The sequence below is a fragment of the Notolepis coatsorum genome (genome assembly GCF_963971535.1).
Source record: "Notolepis coatsorum genome assembly, chromosome: 20".
NCBI classification, from domain to species: domain Eukaryota; kingdom Metazoa; phylum Chordata; class Actinopteri; order Aulopiformes; family Paralepididae; genus Notolepis; species Notolepis coatsorum.
In genome coordinates this window covers 8576889-8591308 of record NC_140184.1, presented here as the reverse complement: position 1 = coordinate 8591308, position 14420 = coordinate 8576889, and the positions used below count along the sequence as shown (strand labels likewise).

Genomic DNA, 14420 nt, shown 5'->3' with positions numbered 1-14420 from the left:
GCCCTAGTATTTGGCTAACTCTGAACTACCTGTCTGTGCCGTTGCGTTTGAGGTCGGTTACAAACCATAACATGACTGCGCCCTGCTTTCGTCTCATTCTTTCAATTTCAGTCCGACGTTCGTCTTCACCCATTCTAGAGCTATCCAAAACGCTCATATCTCCCGGGTTTCGGCACCAAAATACTATTATAATAATGTGACATTTAGGTGCCTCGCCCTGGGTTGTGAATGACAAGTTAACTCATTCCTGCCTGCTTGCCTGCCTGCTCTCTATAGAGCCCGAACTTATATAGAGACTAGAGCACATCTCTGCGCAACTAGAAACACTTATACTGACCTGGCCTGCTTCGGAGTTCAGTGGCGTGACTGCGGGCAAACATTTTTAAAAATTTAAAATAAATTAAAATTGAAAGATATATATTTATATACATGTATATATACATTTGCCAGTCTGCCAGGCCACCGGGAAAACTGCATCTGCCGGTGCTCCCGATGGCCAGTGCGCTAGTGTGCACATCCCTAGGAGGAACATGTATGTAGGGAGGAACACATATGTAGGGAGGAACATGTATGTTGGGAGGAACACATATGTAGGGAGGAACATGTAGGGAGGAACACATATGTTAGGGAGGAACATGTGAGAGGAAGCACTGTGACCTACATACCTGGCATGTCCCATGTGTGATGCATCGTACACGGTGGGTCCGCAACAATACCACGACACCTTGTTCCCATGCTGAGGGACGAACGGCTCCTACGACATCAGAAGACTGACAGTGAACGACGGCTTCGGCCACAAACAGCACATTAGGCGACTCACACAAGCGACAGTAGATGATTTTCTATTAGCTATTGATTGTCTTTGAATATAGCTGTAAGTCTAGCTCTGTTCAGTGATTGGCAACATGTTACAACATGTTTGTAGGGGGGGGGGGGGGGGGCTTAACCTCATAAGCCCTATTTTCTGAAAATCTGCCTAAAAATACATACCTAAGTCAATGGAAGATTGCTCCACTTCTACAAGGTCCACCTGCATGTTGAAATTAGAGGTTCTCCCTTCCCTTGGTATGTTTAAATGTATGATTTCAGACCATTGTGTCCTGTAACTGTTTTAGCTGATATTTTTTAAATTATTTTAAAGGTTTTTTATTTTTACTCTGGTGTTTAATTTTCTGTGAATATTGCTTGTATTATGTACTGTTTAAATGTATTGTTTCTGTAAATGAGGGAAACCTCAGAAGCTTACGATTTTAAATAAAGGTTGAAATGAAATGTTCTTGGTATCTAGGGACATCTATGGATCTCAGGGAATGTATTCCCAGTGTCAGAAATAGTGTGTCTGTTACTAGGCTTGAGTAAATTGTAATGAACCAAAGGAGAATATAAATTATATTGTTTTCCTTTCATCTTTGACGGTGAATAACACCGTGCTAGAATTTACCATTCGAATATGACGAGTGACGACAGACATTCAAAGCTTCATTCGAAAACTTCAATAGAAGCTTCGAATGTAAAAACAAAATGACATTTGGTACAGCCCTAACATCTTTTCATAAAGAGTTCCATCGCAAATGTTGATGTGTCCAGCCTACCTTAGTCCGTGTGAGGCTATTGTAGAGTCGCAGCTGTGGAACCTTTGTTCCAGCTGGTGGAGACCAAGGAGGCTGCACCCTCTTTCCTTTCGCTGAAAGAGATAAAGCACGACTATTGGAGAGGATCTCTTTAAAAAGGAACACGCCAACATTATAGGGAATGTTCTTTGCGGTCTTCTCCAGAGCCAGACATGAAAACAAATACAGATTTTACTCTCTCTGTGCATTCAGGAGAAAGCTATCCAGCTGCAAGTTAGCCTAGCTTAGCACAAATTAATGGAAGCTGATACGGATCAGCTGTTGGACAAAAAAGCTTAGCTAGTCGTCCATATCTGCTCCGATTAATTTGTGCTAAGCTAGGCTAGCTTGCAGCCAGATAGCTTTCTACAGAACACACAAAGGAAATTGGTATCTATCTTCTTGTCTAATGCCGGAGAAGACATTTACCATCATTTGCCATGACATTGCTGTGTGCTGACGTCCTTAAAATAATATGCAGTCATGTGCAAAACACTTCAAAATCATCTCTCCTATATTGAGCAATATTTTCATGTTCACTTTCCATACAGATGACTATACATTTGTTTGTAGAAATCCGTTCTGAAAATAGGCCTTTGCAAACGGTTTTGCCTCAAATACTAGACTGTGAGGGTTCAAAGTCAGATTCCAACAGTGTTATGAAATAATTATTTCCTTGGGGTAGGTCTGTCGAGGAAACCTTTTGGTTGCCCCAAACAACAGCTTAGTTCACACCAAATGGAGAGGCCAGCGACAACCAGAACCTGCAGATTCCTCCTGAGCAACGTCAGAAGGATCCGCCCCTTCCTGACAAAAGAAGCCACCCAACTCCTCGTCCAATCAACAGTCATCTCCCGCCTCGACTACTGCAACGCACTGCTAGCTGGCCTCCCGGCCACTGCCACCAAGCCTCTTCAACTCATTCAAAACGCAGCGGCCCGCCTGATCTCAAACCTACCGAAGTCGGCCCATGTCACCCCACTTCTTAGGGACCTGCACTGGCTCCCCATTGCTGCACGTATCCGCTTCAAGGCCCTCGACCTAGCATACCGTGCGGCAAAGGGAACCGCTCCCGCCTACCTCCGGTCAATGGTCTCTAACTACACACCCTCAAGACCCCTATGCTCTGCATCTTCTGGCCGCCTCAGATCTACTCCTATCCAAGCTCCCGGAGGGTCATCAAAGAGAAGCCGCCTATTCTCAGTCCTTGCCCCACAATGGTGGAATGAACTACCCATCCTAGTTAGGACAGCCGAATCCCGTCCAATCTTTCGCCGTCGACTAAAGACTCACTTCTTCAACCATTATCTGAAATGATTATAAAAAAAAAAAAAAAAAAACCTAACCCTGACTAACCTTACTGTCATGCACTTGTCCTAATAAACTAACCTACACTGTAACACGCAACACTTGATGAACATTGTTACTCAGCTGATAGAGTTGTACCCTTCTTGCTGTCTTGTCGTACAGAACTTGTAAGTCGCTTTGGATAAAAGCGTCAGCTAAATGACTAAATGTAAATGTAAACATTACATTACATAATTATGTTGCAACCTTCGTCTATAAAGCAAACAATTATATAAATATTTGTATGTAGAGACAAAGGCAGAATTCAACTACATTTTTTATTAAGACATGTTTTTATATGGGTCGGGACACTATAAAAAATACTAGAGAATTGTCAGTGCTGTAAAGTTTAAACCTTTTTAAATCTTAGACGAACGAAAACACTTTGCTTTCATGAAATATTGTAAGCCGTCATTTGAGGCTTTATAAAAGCAGCACAATGAACACAAATCTGTCAGTGCCGAGTCCGACCTCATCTTAAATAACAACTGGCATTGCTTGTTGTAGTTTTAAAGAGAGGCAGAGTTAATGAGGCGTATGACGTTCGTTGCATTGGAGGCGCAAGATTTTGCAGATGAAAAACATTTAATATATATATATATATATATATATCAATTATTATTATTATTATTATTATTATTAATAATATATTCAACAAAAAAATCCATTCGAATCCCATGCCCATCGAACGAAGCTTCGGAGTATTTAAGACGGCCCTAGTGGTTCTAAAACCTTTTGGTGTCAAGGAGCCCCAGAATGATCAGGCCGAGGACCCCCATTTGATACCATTCTATCTTTTTATCAGAATCCAGAAATCAGAAATGTCTTTATTGCCAAGTAAGCTGCACATTAGGGATGGGAATTGATAAGATTTTATCTATACAATTCCATTATCGATTCTGCTTATCGATACGATTCTTCATCGATTCCCTTATCGATTCCTGATACATTTATACTTTAAATGAATACATTGGAAATGCAACAGAACTAAGCTGGTTAGAATAACAACATGCAACTTGACATTTCTGTCATTTATTGTTGAGCCCCCCCCCCACCAAAATGGTCGCAATTTCAAGCCCTTACAAATGTAGTGACTCTGTGACACTCGTTCACCTTTTCCTGAGTCAGTTTACCCCGCTGTGCTAGCGTGAAAGGATTTTCCTGGGGTGCGCGAGAACCACTAGCTGCAGCCTCAGTCTATTGTGATCATCTAAAATGGATGAAATGGGAGAATATTTATACAGTGAAAGCATTCGTTTTCCTAGTCAAGGAATCAAATAGTCTGCTATGGCTGCATGCGTGGCGCTAACGTTATTGTTTTTAAATGCGCAACTGTCCGAAAAACATGGCATCGATAAGAGGAATCGATAGTCACTGGGGCATGCGATTCCAGGAATCTGACAATACAGGGAATTTGTCTCGGTTGTTTGGTGCATCAACTTTACCAGACAGTAGAATAAAAGAAAATGGAATAAATAAACTAAATTAGAATAGAAATACAATATAATATAATAATAAAGGACAGGGCTGTACAACTACTACAACTGATTGCAGTAGGGATACATTTAAAAAATACAGTGCAATTGTGCAGTATTGTGCAAAGAAATATGAACAGTGTAGTAGATAGCAGTGAAAAGTGTGAAAACGCTGAACAGAACATCTTTAAAACATTCTCTCATTTGGGCTAACTTCTAGTCAATGTAGGGCTGGGCGATATGGCCTCTAAATGATATCACAATATTTTTTGGCTATGTCACGATACACGTGTATTTTTACATTTCCTCTAAAGCACTTAAAAATGCTTGGTTTAACCCTGGGCTGGGCGATATGGAAAAAAATCATATCGCGATAACGATATGATAATTTTATTTTATTTCTCGATATCGATAATTATCGAATTGTTATAAGTATAAAAAGAATTAAAAAATTTTTTTTTAATTTTTTTTAACAACAGATGTATGTTTATTTTGCAGCAATTCTTTGTCATTGCCGCCATCTTTAGTGTTACATCCCCTCACACTCCAGTTCTCAGGCTGCAGCTGGTTTAAAAGCTAAAGTAAACCGGCTTCTCTGCTGGCTGTGGCTCCAGAGGAGTTGAACAGTTCTGGCTCTGCTAGTTTATTTTCGATCTTTTGGCGCTTTTTTGGTGGACAAACCACCGCACATGTGCACTGTGACTCGTGACTGGAGTCTAGTTCTGCTAGCACACATAGCCTACTGTGTACAGACGGTTTCAAAATGTATTTTAAATTAGAAAGCAAACAAAATAAATGGACAAGAGAAAAAGAAATCTGAATTTGGTCAGTATTGTCATTTGGACAAGCAAAGCCATTACTTTAAGTTGCAGGCAAGAAAGACAAGTCTGTCCACTGTCTCTGGTTTTAAAACTGCCCTGTTGCAGATAAAAAAAAAAAAAAAAAAAAAAAAAAAAAAACGATTTTTCGATTTCTTTTTTATTTCGATATTCGATATCGATTAAAATATATCACGATATTTATCGTTATCGTTATATCGCCCAGCCCTAGTTTGAAGCATACAGTCACGCCAACATGACGATTAAAATAGTCCCTGCAACATATGTCTGCATTAAACCATGAAGATGCTTTCAAAAATAATTTAATTAAAAGTTTCAAAAAATCTAAAAGAGTCTACTGACACTAATACAGAAAAAGATTTATTAACATCTAAGACAATTTATATAAAAACTCTTGGGTGTCTAAGACTTTTGCACAGTACTGTGTTTTCTATCCACTTTAGCCAAAAATACACACACACTACTGTGAGAAAATAATAATAATTTATATTATCAGCAAGTGTAGCTGGGGCGCCGTGATGTCATCTTCAACGCGACACATGCGGACAATAGAGGATTTCGATCAAGCTATGAATCCAGTGCCTTATTAGCTCATTTACGCTACCCGCAATGCTAACGGTTAGAACGCGAGGCTACTACCAGTTCATCCGCCTCTGCGCCTCCATATTCCATTGCCGTTTCTGAATAAAACATGTAAGGCTAATGTTTAAACTCGCTAAACGCTCTCCACTTCTCTCACGCTCTCGTATCCCCGTTCCCTCCAAACAAACCTGTGGCACAGTCTCTCCGTCTGGGTGTGTGTGTGTGTGTGTACGTGACGTAAGTTGGGGCGAGTGTGTGTGCATTTTTTTTCCTGTAAGAGGGAGACACAAGAGAGTAAAGCGCTGCGCCAAAGTAAGTCTCATCTCAGCCGCGGCGGCTTAGAAACTGACGTGAGGGATTGTGAGAAACATCACGATGTCCACGATACATAGCGGCACGGTGGTGTAGTGGTTAACACTGTCGCCTCACAGCAAGAAGGTCCAGGGTTCGATTCCCGCTTGGGGACCAGGTTTCCGCGTTGCCAGGTACCCAGGTGGGGTATCTCCCAGGCCTTTCTGTGTGGAGTTTGCATGTTCTCCCCGTGCTCGCAAGGGTTTCCCCCCCGATAAGATAAACCCAATGGAAAAACATGCACAACAACAGATCGCTAACGCTGTGGCGTCCTTGACGAAGACGGGCAGGAGCACTTGGATTGGTCCCCGGGGCGCGGCTCACGTTGACGCCCTATCTGCTCCCGGCTGCCCATGGGGGGAAGGACGACGGGATGGGTTAGGCGCTGAGACTCAATTGCATCGGCGACTGAGAAAAAGACAATGCGTGTGTGTGTGTGTGTGTGTGTGTATCCTGGTGTGTGTGTGCCGCTCCAATTGCATGTCCAGTTCGTTGCATGCCAAATAAAGACCCTAAAGAGGTCCTGCATTATTATTATATGTTTAAAAAGTGTATAGTTTATGAACTGTACCTGGGTTGGTTTGGTTTAGCACCTTTCCAAAAGACCGCAGCAGACTGTGACACTGATCAATCTGATAGGTGACCAATCTGATAGGTGACCACTCCAGCCAGGTGTATTTTGTCCTTTAGTCACACACCAAAAACCTACAGTTCAAAACATATCTTGACCAATCTAGCCCCCAGAGCAATACGTGCTAATTGCAGACCGCCACCCAATATATGTATGCAGCTAAACTGTTTAGACAGAAGACAATAAGTCAGCTTCTAACAATAGATTCAAAGAAAACATAACCAAATCCCCATGGGAGGCAATCACTTTCTGAAATATAGGAATAATATGGGCCTATAGCCTCTGGATACGGACAACAGGGAATGGGATTTGTCACAGCTGCAGCCTGATTTTGTTTGCACAGTGAGTGAATAAATGATAAACCAGCATGGCACGACATGTTTGCATGGTTGACAAGTAGAGTGAATGCTACATTCATTACAGGGCCGCCCGTCCCATTAGGCGTTGGGTTCATGCAAGTCAATGTCTGGAAAAGAGCAGATCAGAGATCAGAGATCTTTGCATACCTGATCGGAAATATAGGCATTTTAAGCCCAGGCTTTGCCCAGGCATTGCCCTGGGGACCTCACAGAGCCTACTAGATATGGGACAGTGACCTGACCTGACCTGCCCTCTGTTCAGGCCATGTGCCTTGGGGGGGCTGTCTACTCACTAGGGATGGGTACCGAATCCGGTACTTTTAACGGTATTGAAAGAATCACATCGGTACTACCGAGTACCGATTCACGTGAGATCCACCGATTCCACATTTCGGTACTGTAAAAAGAATATCTACATAATCGTATGTATTTTTTTTTCTTTTCTTTTTTAAGTCCGATGACGTCAATGTTTCGTTTACCACAAAACGAAACCTATGCAGTGTGCCACACGTTCCTGTCAACGTTCACGCGCACAATACACGCTTACCTAGGATTTGACTTGAGTCGACAACAAAGCAGTCGGGGCACAATGGCAAGCCGAAAACGGTCATAAGTGTGGTTACACTTTACAAAGCTAGATGCAGACAATGCTTGCTGCAATATTATATATTATATATATATTAACAAATTGTTCTAAAGAAATAATAGTGATAATAAATTATTTGAAGTTTGGACACATCTTTTACAACTGAGGTAGGTAGATGTTTAGACTAAAGTACCGAAAAAAGGTACCGTTGGGTACCGGTATCGGTTCAAATGTGAACGGTACCCAACCCTACTACTCACTGGTGCTCTCAGGGCTGAGGTCCTGCTTCAGGGCGGCTATGTGTCTGTACCAGCGCAGCGTGTGGACATGGTGTGGTGCTGGGGGCCTGTGGAGGAGCCTGAAGGCCTCCTGGTCAGCCTGGGATGGAATGAACCCAGCCAGGTAGCTGCGGGAGGCCAGGTACTCATTCAGGGCCCCTGCCAAGTTGGCCTCCTCACTGATTTGCAGTAAGAAGCCATACTCAAAGGCTGCAGAGACAAGAGGGCAAATATTCACAAAATAATTACCAACCAGGCTCCGACAGCCTGTCAGTCAGGTCAGGTGGTCAGGTTATCAAGAAGACCCACAATGCAATGACATCAAAGACCTCTATGTCTGGAACGTTTTTTTTTTTTTTTTTTTAATGGCAGCACTACCAAAACTAGAAGCCACAAGCCACCTGGCTCCCAAAAACAGCCCCAGGTTCATGCATCTAGTTGTAGCCCCAAGCAGCATGCTTGTAGTTCAGCCAAACAACATAGATGAGGAGGACCCATCCTAAGGGCCCGCGTCCACCTAGCGCATATTTAGGACCGCACGCGTCTGTTTTCAATGTATTACAATGGGGAGGGAGCGCATGCGGCCCCATGCGGCCGCCTCTAGGAAGTGCGCTGCCGTCGGCTTCTTTCTTCAGCGCCTTTATGCGGCCGCACAAGCCAGAGAGTTGAAACTGGCTGAACTTTTCTAGAGCGGTGCGCCGAGCGCATATTCAAACAACCAATCACAGCCAGTCATCTACCACTCTGTTTGTAACCTGACACCGGAGCTGCCTGCCTGTCTGGCTGTCTCCACACAGACCATTGAGATCCGCGACAAAACTAATAATAATAACTACACGAATACACTACTAAAAAGCTAATAAAAAGCAAAGGGCGAACTGTGGTGTCAGGCAATAACTATATATATAATTAATATACAATAAAGTTATTCAAATATGCTATAATATGTGCAAAACCGCGGCATGGCTGTAGATTTCTTTCTGTCATCTACAAGATGCGCGTCAAGCCAGCTCTGCCGGCGCACTCCCAGCATGTTTCACGGAGAAATATGCGCTAGGTGGACGCGGGCCCTAAGGCTTCCCCGTCTCATCAGTAGAGGGTCAATACTTTGCTGTATGTATACTGAGCAACATCTTTTGTTTGTTGTTTTAACATGATGGATGGTGCTCAAAGTTCAAAGGTTACGTGGTCCAGCTTGGTTGTGATGATGAGCTTGGCCATGAGAAAATCATACAAAATATTATACGTGTTAGTATTGTAAGTAACAGTACAAATGTCAAGCTGCCGCCCCCACACTGGGAATAGCTAAATAGATACTAAGCGCAAATAAGACCAATGTAACACTCAAAGTGAAACTGATAGTGAATGAATGAATGAATGAAAACTTTATTTAACAGATTGCAGAATGGGTACAATACAGTACAGTTAACACTTTAAGTGCCGAAAACGTGTTTAGGCGTCCTTCCCCGCCATGCTCAAGTTGCCGAGGACGCCGTAACTCGTCTTTAATATCAATATTTCAAAAATCTGTTATCGGAATCATATTTTCCATCCGCAGCCTTCACACACAGTTCTGAGCTCCTCTCAATCCTCTAGCGGTTCAAGAGCGCCATCTGGTGGCCGATCGGCAGAAGCGCCAAACAGGAAGTTATGTGGATGAAGTGCTGATCGTCCATATTACTTCCGGGCACTCTCTATAGGTCCCGGGACTCGATCTCGACACAATACATAGCGATCCGTTGCCAATAACTCGATAAACAACATGATTTGGACGTATACTATTATACAACCTGGAAATAGATCGCGTATTTCTACATCCCATAATAGGAATATTTCAGTTCCACGCTCATCGTCCAACGGCGTGAGGAAGATACGGTAAGATTCAGCGTTATTTTTGAACGTGTTCGATATAAACTGCTCTGATGATCATATCACCCACACTAGATGAATGATATAACGCTGCCCACGGAATTATAAACGATCCCCCGCCCATCCGGTCATCATCAGATGATACGTAGAAACTTCTAGAAGTACGTCCAATTGAAATTTTTTATCTCGCACAGATTCCTACCAAACTGTATTTCATCATCAATATAATGCATTTGGGGCTATAAATCACGTTCTGGAGAAAGCTGCAGAAAGAGATGAAAACATACTTATACTTTAGACCAGTGTTTCTCAACTGGTGGGTCGCGACCCAAAAGTGCGTCGCGGGGCCATTTTGAGTGGGTCGCGGATGTGTGTTAAAAAAAAAAAAAAAAAAAAAAAAAAAGTAAAAATTTTTTTTTTTACTTTTTTTTTTCACTACCTATCTTTGTGAAAGTGGTTTCTCAGCTCTGGTCCAGCTGAAGACAAAGCGGAGGAACAGATTGGACATTGAGCATGACCTCAGAGTTGCTTTATCTACCATCACCCCAGACTTTGAGACTCTTGTCAGGAGCAAACATTATCCCCAGTTATCCCATTAGTTCCCTGCATGTTAAGCTAAGAAGTCTGCTAAGAGAAGGATATATTATTTATTATTATTATTTTATTTCATTGTGTTTTTAGCCCTTAGTTGCACTTTTGTTGCAACCCCAGTTATCCCATTAGTTCTCCCAAACGTAGGTCTGTTATGTTAAGCTAAGAAATCTGCTAAGAAGCATAATTATTTATTATTATTATTTAATTTCATTGGGTTTTTAGCCCTAGTTGCACTTTTGTTGCAACCCCAGTTATCCCATTAGTTCCCCCAAACTTAGGTCTGTTATGTTAAGCTAAGAAATCTGCTAAGAAGCATATTATTTATTATTATTTTATTTCATTGGGTTTTAGCCCTAGTTGCACTTTTGTTGCAAACTCAGTTATCCCATTAGTTCCCCCAAATTTAGGTCTGTTATGTTAAGCTAAGAAATCTGCTAAGAAGCATATATTATTTATTATTCTTTTATTGGGTTTTTAGCAATAGTTGCACTTTTGTTGCACTTTTTTGTGTTTATTTCATGTTTTGAAAGATTGCGTATTACTGCAAATATTCTTTTTTTACATAAATCATAGTGGTTCAAAATGTTGGGTCGCGACTTAATGACTAAGGAAAATGTTGGGTCCCGAGGCTAGACCAGTTGAGAACCACTGCTTTAGACCATATTTTACTATGAATATGTGAATGAAAAAGTTTAACGTTGCTACACAATGAACAATACATATAGGACCTTGAATGGGCCCTAATAATGGCAATTTAGCAATAGAATTTAAAAAGTTATAGCCCTGCAAAGAAGGGGAACTTCTCCATCTAGACAAATAGAGCTGGCAAGGGATGGTATATCATGAATTTAGCCTTAGGCAATCAAAGTGTTAAGGGGACCGCAGACCAGAGAAAGACTTTCGTCTTGTTTACATCAGGGTCCCCCATTTTCAATTCATAGTGATTCATTCATTCATTGATTCATTCAAATACGACCAATGTAACACTCAAAGTGAAACTGATAGCACATTGTCATTGAACTAAAAACTAAAAATGAAACCAAAATGATCAAATAACGGAATAATGGAATGGAGAAAACCATCATAAACGTAATGGTGGCGGGTGACCCATCATCACTACCCATCCAGATATAGGCCATTTCATAATTTTATTTAATATGTGTTCATAATATAGCAAGACAATTTTCACAAATTACAACATGTTATTATGCTACAACAACAATCAAGGCAAGCCAGGCAATTCTGGAAGCAGTGTGTGTGAAATATATAACTCAACACTGCCACATCTCAAAAGAAGAAATGCTAACGTTAGTTGCTGAATAACGTTAAGCCCATAATAAACTGTAAACATTAATAATTTGCCTGATCTGGCAGATCATCATTAGGAGGAAGCTACTGTAACAGTAGGCGGCTCGGCGGCAATACTAGTAACGTTAGCTCGCTTGTATTATATTAACATGACCTATCGATTATGTGTTGCTCTCGATATGAGATCAAATATAATAATAATGATGTGATGCTAAAAGGCATCGTTTACCTTGCTCTCCCGACATTATAGCAACAACAGTGCTGAGTGATCGGTCAGTGGACAGATGCTGAATATGATGCAACAACAACGTGTCCCGGAACAAGAGGCGGGTGACACCACGTAGGGGATATCTGCAGAGCCGCAAGCCCAACGTCTGGGCGGGGCTTCGGGACTTGTACTCGGTTTGAGGCGGATCATCTGGGCTTGTACTCGGTTTGAGGCGAGACTTCGGGGCTTGTACTCGGTTTGAGGCGGAGTTCGGGGCTTGTACTGATTGATTGAAAAGTTTATTAACAGATTGCAGAATGGGTACAGTACAGCTCAATACATACAATTGTTAAGGGGATGCAGACCAGAGAAAGACTTTCGTCTTGTTTACATCAGGGTCCCCCATTTTCAATTCATCATAACATATATGACATACATGACATACAGATAGACAGTACTGCTACATCTATACATTTATGACATATCAGATTTGCAAATACAGTATTGTTTGTGATACAAAAGTGTCCAGAAAAAGAGTGTATATACATTTGGCGTAGAAACTGTACATTGGAGGAGGTTGGGTGGGTGGGGTGGGGTTGGGTGGGTGGGTGGGTGAGGGCTGTACATTGGAGGGGGGGGGGGGGGGTTGGGTAGGGGACACACACACATTTTACACTGTACATTGGAATACTGACAAAGCCTTACTTGGTCATTTACCGTACAACTAGGTTAGGACATTTGTAGGGGCCAGTTTCGAATTGCAGTCTCACGTAGGTGTTTTTTGAGAGTGTTTTTGAAAGTGGGTAGTGATTCACATTCTTTTACAGCTTTAGGTAGGGCGTTCCACATTGATGTGGCATAATTGCGAAACGTGTTTAGTCCCTTGTTTGAGCCGAATCTGGGTTTTACATGATTTGTGGAGCTCACTCGGTTTGAGGCGGGTATTCGAGGCTTGTATGAATGAATGAATGAATGAATGAAAACTTTATTTAACAGATTGCAGAATGGGTACTGTAACTGAGGGGTACAATTCCCTGACTGTATTGATAAGTATGGTATCATTAAACCACTACCGCTTTATGTACTTTAATTACTGGCCATACAGTACATGATATCTAAATATAATGAACACTTCCCACAATGAACCGGTTCTACACAAAGTTGTCTTTAAGTATTTATTGCAGCAAAAGGTACATAATACTTCTCTATTATACTTTGAATGCACTTGTAAGGCAAAGGAATGTGCGTAGGCAAATCAACAATGAATGTCCATTCTCTGGTTACGCAGGAGGTAATTATACAACCTGAATCTTAGGGAATTATATCTATGGTACACTAGTAATATATAGCGGGAGATACTGGAAGGGTCCCCCTGGTTGTAAGCCAGCAGGGGTAGAAGATCTGTCGGTAGTAGAGAGTCTGGTCAACGATGACTAAGGAGACTCCAAGTACAGGAGACGGTGCAATAGCCTCTTGATCCACAGACGAATACAGCTGTTCTCCGTAGACTGTAGCTCCACAGTGAAGAAAGCTAGCCGGCCTCAGGCTCTCTGAGGCGCCGACTCGACTTGGCTCCTCGCAGGGTAAATCCAACACGCGTAGGCGTCGGCGGTTCTCCGCTCCATAAATCACAGGACCAAAGCAAATATAATCCAGCCGCAAAGGGCTATGTAGTCGTCGGGTAGATTAATCCAGTGTACATGTCCACACGGTTCTCGTCTAGGTCTCCTCGGGTGAAAGCGCCATGAAAGCAGCCCAGCCTGGATAAGAACTCTAGCTAATACGAGGAAGCGTTGGTGATGCTGGTCACTGTAGAACTTTAGCCGCACGATACACTATACACAAATAGACTATTACTGACTTAATAGAAATATGTCGCACTCGACGGTATAGCGCCAAACTCTGACAATTCAGTTATTAATTCGCACGCGGTCTCAATGCTCTATTCTGGGGCCAAACAGGCCATACTTCACCGTACGTTGTATCGTGGGTGAGGCTTCAACTTATTGGGTAACTCTTGACTTCTGACTAAGTAAGACTAAGTGCTTCTGTATTCACCTGCGCCATATTTATATGCACAGTGAACAAACTAGTGCCAACTTTATTTCTGTCGCGTATCCCTGGGCAAGGCCGGGCATGTTCAGACATGTCTTGACGGTGACTTTGAACCTGACTCCGGAGGCACGGCTCTGGCGCCTGTGGACCGCTGTCCAATAGGAGAATGAAATATTATGGTCTGGGCTAAAGGGATATTCCGTGTATATGTACAAGGAATATACAAGGGATATCAAACGATATACAAATACTATGCAATATATATCAATCAATAAATATATATATTCGGTTTAATCTGATCCTTTGTAACAGGTACAATACAGTACGG

The 14420-nt window shown here is 42.1% G+C and overlaps 1 protein-coding gene across 2 annotated transcripts in view; it reads right to left on the bottom strand.

The window, feature by feature from the left end:
- Positions 1-12133, bottom strand: part of cars1 (cysteinyl-tRNA synthetase 1) — a 64036-nt gene extending 51903 nt beyond the window's left edge. Inside the window, exons 1-4 of one of the 2 annotated variants that reach the window (XM_084337316.1) lie at positions 12059-12123; positions 8041-8268; positions 1593-1684; positions 666-754 (exon numbers count right to left, since the gene is read on the bottom strand). In XM_084337316.1, coding sequence (XP_084193442.1) covers positions 666-754; positions 1593-1684; positions 8041-8268; positions 12059-12074 — 425 coding nt within the window. In that variant the 5' untranslated portion in view covers positions 12075-12123. Of the gene's footprint in view, positions 1-665; positions 755-1592; positions 1685-8040; positions 8269-12058 lie in introns of both variants that reach the window. The other variant, XM_084337317.1, reaches the window with a different exon arrangement.
- Between the last annotated feature and the right edge of the window lie 2287 nt (positions 12134-14420).